Here is a 7947-nt window from a genome sequence, read left to right as displayed (position 1 = left end):
CCATGCATTGCAGAGTTCATCAAAAGGGGAAAACAACTCCCAAATTGGGAGGCAAAAGGGTTTGCAGAAAAAGGTATCCTAGCAGTAATACCACAGAAGGAAACCGATCTGACAGGGTTCACCCCAAAATATGATGAAAAAGACCACCAGTTAATTAAATCCCTTAATGCTGAAATCAAGGAAAATGCTGTTACACCTACAGGACAGGTTGTGGTCACACTCCAGCTCCTCAGGGAGATAGTTCTGCAGGAACATGAGGTTACCTACTGGGGAACAGAAAAACTTCTAAAACATCTGAAGAAGGTAGAAATAGGGACAGGTATGACCAAAGTCGGGCAATCCATTGTAAGTAAATGTGAAATCCTGATACAAGCAAGAGAGTGATGCTAGGGGTAACAAAGGCTGGGAACCTTCACGGAGATTATTGGCAAATAGATTTTGCTGAGTTACCACCAAGGGAGAGGTACAAATACATACTGGTACTGGTTGACACCTTCAGTGGATGGCCTGAAGCTTACCCCTGTCGCACTAACACAGCAAGGGAAGTGGTAAAAGCTTTGCTCAACCATATAATTCCAAGGTTTGAGGTTCCTCTAGGAATGTCATCAGATAGAGGGACACATTTTATTGAAACAGTAGTGAAGGAGATTCGTCGCTTCCTGTGAATTGTCTGGGACCTGCATACTCCCTACAGACCTCAGGCAAGTGGCAAAGTTGAAAGTATGAATGGTACTCTTAAAATGCAGATTGGTAAAATTTGTCAGGAAACATCTATGTCTTGGGTTCAGGTTTTGCCTCTAGCTCTGTTGAGAATTCGCATACAACCAAGGCAGAGAGATAAGTCTTTATGAAATATTATATGGAAAACCATATCAAGCTCCACATATTCCCGGGGACATCCACATGAGGGGAAAAGTTGATCTACAAAAGTATTTAATGGCTCTAGGCTCTACTATACAGAAACTCCAGGAAATTCATCGAGTTATCCAGACCCATAGGATTGGACACCCCTGCTCATCAATTCCAGCCTGAAGACCGGGTCTACGTTAAATGGTAGGACAGTGACCCATTGCGAGTCAAGTGGAGAGGACCATTCCAAGTCCTGCTGACCTCCCTCACTGCAGTAAAAGTTGCTGGCAAAGGACCCTGGTTTCATTACTCCAGAGTTAAGAAAGCTTCTGTTCCTGGAACAACTAGCAAATCAGAGCCTGACAGCGATGAAGAGGATGTGGTTTAAACTGTTTCTTCCATACATATTATCTGTACAGTTGGTAGCTATGGATTGGGTTTGGAACCAAAATTTGCATTTAGCTTTTGTAAAATGTATTCAATATTTTACCTTATACACTAAATTGGCCTGGAGTCTTTTTCTCCACAGTGTCTTTAGGCAATACAACTTTAAAGACTATACTCCTTAAGAAATATATTTCTCTAGCTTTTTTAATATGCTGTTTACTCAGAGCACCTACTTCTGACTAGTCTTTAAATGTAAGAACACGTGTAGCGGGTTGACCCTGGCTGGATGCCAGGTACTCACTAAAACTGCTCTCTCACTCCCCTCTGCAATTGGACAGAGGAAAGAAAATACAACAAAGGATTCAAAGTTGAGATAAGAGCTGGGAGAGGTCACTTACTGATTACCATCATGGGCAAAACAGACTTGAAGTGGGGATATAAATTAAATTTATTACTAACAGGATCAGAGAAAGAGAGCGAGAAGTAAAACAGTCTTAAAAATACCTTCCCCCCAGCCCTCCTTTCCTTCAAAGTTCTACCTCCTCCCCCTAGCAGTGCAGGGAGATGGGAAATGGGGGTTACAGTCAGTTGTTTCTGCTGCTGCTCAGGGAGAGGGGTCCTTCCCCTGCTCCCGTGGGGTCCCTCCCACAGGAGACAGACCTTCAGGAACCTCTCCAGTGTGAGTCCATCCCATGGGAGACAGTTCTTCACAAAACTGTTGCCACATGAGTCACTTCTCCATGGGGTGCAGTCCTTCAGAAACAAGCTGTTCCAACATGGGTCCCCCACAGGGCCACAAGTCCTAACAGGGAAATGTGCTCTAGTATGGGCTCCTCTCTCTATGAGTTGCACGTCCCTGGCAGGATACTGCTCCAGCATGGGCCTCCCATGGGGTCACAGCCTCCTTCAGACATCCACCCACTCCAGCGTGGGCTCCTCCATGGGTTGCAGGTGAATCTCTGCACCCCAGTGGTCCTCCATGGGCTGCAGGGGGACAGCCTGCTTCACCATGCTCTGCACCACAGGCTGCAGGGGAACCTCAACTCTGGTGCCTGGAGTACCACCTCCCTATCCTTTCTCCACTGACCTTAGTGTCTACATTGTTGTCCATGTGTTCTCACTCTGCTCTTCCCTGACTGCAGTGTTCCTCTGCCCAACAACTTTTTTTTCCCCTTCTTAAATATGTTATCATAGAAGCATTATTATCACTCCTGATTTGCTTGGCCTTGGCCAGCAGTGGGTCTGTCCTGGAGCCGGTTGACCTTGGCTCTGTGGGACATGGGGGGAAGCTTCCAGTAGCTTCTAACAGAAGTCTCCCCTATAGCCCCAGCACCACCAAAGCCTGGACACAGAAACCCAGTACAACATGTAATCAGTCAGCTGACATCTGGTAGATTTTCACATAAAAGTATTAGCATTTCTACCAACCTTATACTGAAGTCTGTGACGCCTCCCTTTTAAGTGCATCTCCTTGGCATTAGGATCATTAAAACTGCATTCACAAAGTTTACAGTGAAAGCGGATCACCTTTCCTTCATCATTTCTTACCTGGAAAATAAAAGTTATAACACCTTTACTTTTTTTTTAACAAAAGCTGATGTAAAAATTAATCTAATTCAGTGACACTGGATAATGTCTACCCATTTCAAAACATGCTTAAAAATACACACAGTAACTGAAAAAAGGTAAAATTGAACTTTCAATTCTGATAGACACATCATTGTGATTGGTAACAAAGTTCTTCCACAGCTTTAAACTTGACCCTGAACATAATGAGTTAAATAAGTACAAACGATGAAAAATTTACATCAGATTTCATCCACATATCTCATGTCACCAACATGAAGAATGCCCTACTGAGGTCAAAAGAAACATGCACAATACAAAAACATAAACATAGCTCAAGCCTTTACAGGTTCAATGCCTTGTCCCTCTTATCTTCAAGGAGAACCCAGGGAATTACAGGCCAGTCAGCCTCACCTCAATTCCTGGGAAGGTGATGGAGCAACTAATTCTGGAAACCATTTCCAGGCACATTAAGGACAAGAAAATCATCATCGGTAGTCAGCATGGCTTCACCAAAAGAAAGTCATGTTTGATCAACTTGTGTGTTGAAGTGACTGGCCTGGTAGATGAGTGGAAAGCAGTTGATATTGTCTATGTGGACTTCAGTAAGGTGATTGACACAGTCTTGCCATAATATCCTCATAGACAAAGTGTTGATGTACGGGTTGGAAGCCCGTAGTGAAGACCATAGTGACACAGGTGTCCCCCCCATAGACTATGGAAGACCTTCAGAGTGCAGAGACCCAACTGCATTCCATGAAAGAGTGATCCATGGGACAGCAAAATGAGAAGAACTGTTGCCTGAGGGATGGACTCAAACAAAAACTGACCTCACCCCCATCCTTTCCCATTCCCCTGCACTGCTGGAGGAGGAAGAAGGAAGAGCATGGAAGGAAGGAGGGGTGGGGGGAAGGTGTTTCTAAGACTGTTTTATTTCTCACTCTTTAGGTTTTATCTTGTTAGTAATAAATTTAAGTTCAATTCCCCACTTTGAGTCTGGTTTGCCCATTAGTAAAGGAGTCTCCCAGTTCTTATCTCTACTCAGGAATTCTTTAGCTGATTTTTTTCCTCTCCTCTGTGGAGTTGCAGGGGGGGGGTGATATAGCAGCTTTTGGTGGGTATTTGAAATCCGGCCAGGGTCAAAACCACTACTATGTGGACTTCAGTAAGGTGTTTGACACAGTTTCGCTATAATATCCTCATAGACAAAGTTTTGATGTACGGACTGGATAAACATACAGTGAGGTGGATTGAAAGTAGGCTGAATGGCAAGGACTAGAGGGTAGTAATCAGTAGAATGAAATCTAGTTGGAGGCCAGTAGTTAGTAGTGTACCCCAGGGTTCAATGTTGGGTCGAGTTCCATTTAACATCTTCATTAACGATCTGGATGACTGGGCAGAGCGTACCCTCAGTAAGTTTGCTGATGACACAAAATTGGAAGCAGTGGCTGATATGTCAGAGGGTTGTGCTGCCATCCAGAGATCTCAACAGGCTGAGGGACCACCCAGTTGGAAAGCAGCTTGCCAGAAAAGGCTGTGGGGGGTCCTGGTGAATGCCAAGCTGAACTTGAGCCAACAATGTGCCCTTATAGCAAAGAAGGTGAATGGTATCCTGGACTGCATTAAACAATATCTTGCCAGCAGGTGCTGATCCTTCCTCTCTAACCCAGCACTGGTGAAGCCACACCTGGAGTCTTGTGTCCAATTCTGGGCTCCCCAGTGCAAGAAAGACATGAACATACTGGAAAGAATTCAGTGAAAGGCCACAAAGATGATGAAGGAACTGGAGCCTCTCTCCATATAACAGTTAAAAAATAATCCACATGTTCATATCAATACCTCCTCCACATAGTCATGGCCCACTGGCTGGACATCACTTTGCAAGGCTGCAAGAGTTGTAGGAGTCATGGGTTCAGCTGCTGTGTCTGGTTTTACTTCCTGTGTTTTTACTGTAGTAGCAGTTGTTTTAATACTTTCAGCTGATTTCATTTCCTCCAGTTTACTTCCTGTTGCCTGAAGTTTATTACCACCTGCAAATCAAAAAAGTTAAATCACTAACTTTCATAAAATGGGAATATGATTACACACGATGTGGAAACTGAAGACTTCATTTGCAAGTATCAATGTTCTGGTCAAAGTATTATCAGTCTTTTATAATTTAATAAAGCAAACATTTTAAATACTAAAAGGTTTTTAAAAAAGTTTAAGAAAAACTTATTTTAGCAAGCAATATTTTGCTTTATATAGTTTCAATTGCCATAATTCACTTTCATGCTTTTTCAAGAGATAGGACTGAATGGGAACAACTCAGTAAATATATTTTAATTTTGTTTCCCATCAGATTTATTTTCTCTTTTTGCAAATGGATCCAAGAAAGTACCTCAAAACTTTTTAACGTTTGTACTAATAAAGGTAGCATACTTTGTGCTGCAAATGCATAGGTCTGTCTTTCAAGAGCAGGTTATCTTACTGTTGAACAACTGCTTTCTGTCCCTAAATGTCTGTCATGCTTATTTCAAAAGTTTCCACTGTTAGATTTACAGTGTTACAACAATGTTTCAGTTTCATAGTTGCCAACTGCCAACCTACTGCAGTTTGTCTTAACAGCCCATGCTGTGAACTGAAATTAGGACCAACTGGACTATAATCTGCAATACTCCAACAGCTACTACATAAGAAACCAAAGGCGGGAGGCTTCTTATGAAGCCTCCAGGAAAGGTCAGGTGGAGACAAAAGGGCAGAAAACAGTATAAATTGTGAAGTAAAGTTTTTATACACATTCTTATTTTCCCCTATCAGTAATTCCCTTAAACACAACAGAATTACTTATGCAGAAAGTTAACTACATTTGTACATGATGCACTAAGATCTTTAAAAAACGTAGAATAGGTTAGGTTTCAAAATAAAGACTGACTTCTGTACTTGCCAACAAAGTTTATTTTTGGTGTAGATATTTTCTTTACAGCTATATTAGCAGCAGTTGAAGATGTTTTGTTGTTGGACACAATGTTAAGTGGTGCATTTGCCATGGGAGTAAGAATTTTCACTGCAGAGGATGCAGCAGAGGAGGTCACAGTACTGCTGCTAGTTGCTATATTTGAAGCAGAGGCAGTTGGTTTCAAAGCAGATGCAGATGTTGAAGTAGTAGCCTGGATAACCACATTTGGTTCAGTTGAAGGAATGGGTTTGCCAAGTTTTGTATGCAACTTTACTACCTATAAGAATAACAAAAAATTCATAATATTATCTCCCTGGGGTAGCTATAAAAAAAAGAACTTGTTATAAGTTATTGAAGCTTTAACAAAAACATCAATAAATAGTTATATTGATATTTATATTTAAGTTATTGCCTCTTTACAAAAAATGATCTCGGGGGAAAAAAAAGGGACATATAAAAGTTCTTGTCATCTGTAACAAGGAAATATTTAATACTTATCTCAGGTTGCTTATTTACACTAGAAATTCAGATATTTACTCAAAAAGTTGTGTAGATGAGAACAGAAAACCAATAAACTCACAAGCCAGTAAAATTCAAGAAACAGTTTGAGCAAAATGTTTACAACGTGACTGTTTTGTTGCCTGGTTGCTTTTTATTCTCCCTCCAAAAACTGTAGCACATTGAAATATTTTAGTTTCAAATAATATTTGTAAATAAATTATTTAATTCAGATTCAACACTGTCTCTTTTCATCACTACATTTTAAGAGTATTTATATTGAAAGACTTCCCAGGTTACCTAGCAAAACTGAAGACATTCCATAGACAAAGGTTTTCTTTTCTTTTTGTTAAAGTACATCTCCAGAAAGAGTTAAGGACGATGCAAGAGGTATATTTCAGAGCCCTTTAGTATCTCATTGAAAATTAAGAGGTATGTGCTTATTCTTAGAAGTAATAAAGCAGAGGCCTTTTTACAACACACTTGAGATAGAGTAATACTTCTTTTTGGTGACAGCTGACCAACACTAGAAAAGGCAATGCATGCAGTCCCTAACAACAAAACATGCAAAATGAAAACTAAAGACTGGGTGTGAAATGAAAACTAAAGTCTGCCTTATCTAAATAGACATTTGGTTGCCTAACTCCTATTCTTACTACTATAGAGTAACATTAAGTTTTATCATTTCAAACAGCTTAGGTTTCCCCCACCCCTCTTCTGCCTTGCGATGCTACATACTAGAAGTCTTTCCCACTTTCCCTGACAGTCCTTTTTGTTTACATAAGCTAGTTTTATCTTAATTGTCCACAATTTGGGCAGCAACCTTCTTTCAAGCAGTTATAATTTTGCAAAGTCACACTAACATAGCTAAATTTTTATTTTATCTTTATTTCAATTGATAAAATAAAGAGACTGTGTAACTAACTAATAAGAATAGAGACTTCGTAAAGAGTGTATATGATAGATAATTTTGAAACTCACTCCTTCAAATGTATAAAGAGCTGTTGTGTTTCCTTTCTTGGTGGAATGCACGGCCGGGGGGGTGGGAAGCGAAACGAAACCCCCTGCATCTCCCTGGCCGTAATAAAAGTGTGCTTTACATATTATTAAAAATTTCTTTGAATCAGGGAGATGTTATTGCTCTCTAAAACTACCTGAAAGGAGGTTGTAGCAAGGTGGGTGTTGGTCTCTTCTCCCAAGTAAAAAACAATAGGACGGGAGGAAATGGCCTCAAGTTGCATCAGGGGAGGTTTAGATTGGATATTAGGAGGAATTTCTTCACAGAAAAGGTTGTCAAGCATTGGAACAGACTGACCGGGGAACTGGTGGAGGCACCATTCCTGGAGGTATTTTAAAAGACGTGTAGATGTGGTGCTTAGGAACACGGTTTAGTGGTGGACTTGGCAGCATTAGGTTAACGGTTGGAGTCTATGATCTTAGAGGGTTTTTCCAACCAAAATGATTCTATGATATGCACACAAGTGTATACATACACTTTCTAGTTTTTTGTTCTTATTTTAAGCATGTTTACCATCAGAATACAGACATATTGATGTCATGTAATACTATAAATTTAAGTTCAAGTAACTCTTCAAAATTACTTTTTTTCCCACTAGCATGCACAAGATTCTTCAGTGTACCAAAGAAAGAGTCCTTTGAGACTTCATTTTTACACTGATGACAACCTAAATTAACATTAGTTAGAAACT

At 40.5% G+C, this 7947-nt stretch overlaps 1 protein-coding gene across 3 annotated transcripts; it reads right to left on the bottom strand.

Moving 5' to 3' along the window:
- Positions 1-2579: 2579 nt before the first annotated feature.
- LOC126637150 (zinc finger RNA-binding protein-like) lies at positions 2580-6018 on the bottom strand. 3 transcript variants are annotated; one of them, XM_050310087.1, is made up of 3 exons: positions 5717-6018; positions 4642-4832; positions 2580-2784 (listed from the first exon to the last, which is right to left on the bottom strand). In XM_050310087.1, the coding sequence occupies exons 1-3, from the start codon at positions 5829-5831 to the stop codon at positions 2635-2637; spliced, it is 456 nt and encodes a 151-aa protein (XP_050166044.1). In that variant the 5' UTR covers positions 5832-6018; the 3' UTR covers positions 2580-2634. The 3 variants fall into 3 exon arrangements, 2 of the variants coding, with proteins under 2 accessions (XP_050166044.1, XP_050166045.1); XM_050310088.1 differs by having other exon boundaries at positions 2620-2784; positions 5729-6018; XR_007628221.1 differs by having other exon boundaries at positions 2665-2784; positions 5725-6018.
- Positions 6019-7947: the final 1929 nt, after the last annotated feature.

This window comes from Myiozetetes cayanensis, unplaced genomic scaffold (assembly GCF_022539395.1).
Source record: "Myiozetetes cayanensis isolate MyiCay16 unplaced genomic scaffold, myiCay2020 scf1449, whole genome shotgun sequence".
Classification (NCBI taxonomy): Eukaryota; Metazoa; Chordata; class Aves; order Passeriformes; family Tyrannidae; genus Myiozetetes; species Myiozetetes cayanensis.
The sequence above is the reverse complement of the archived record's forward strand: the minus strand, read 5'-3'. Positions and strand labels throughout refer to the sequence as shown.

What these genes read in the sequence shown, in the direction of transcription:
- LOC126637150 (XM_050310087.1), bottom strand. Translation starts at nt 5,831, where the DNA reads ATGGCAAATGCACCACTTAACATTGTGTCCAACAACAAAACATCTTCA. An exon ending in CTTTGTTGGCAAGTACAGAA is followed by an intron (nt 4,833 to 5,716) that starts GTCAGTCTTTAT and finishes TTTGATTTGCAG; the next exon opens with GTGGTAATAAACTTCAGGCA. An exon ending in GCCATGACTATGTGGAGGAG is followed by an intron (nt 2,785 to 4,641) that starts GTATTGATATGA and finishes TTTATTTTCCAG; the next exon opens with GTAAGAAATGATGAAGGAAA.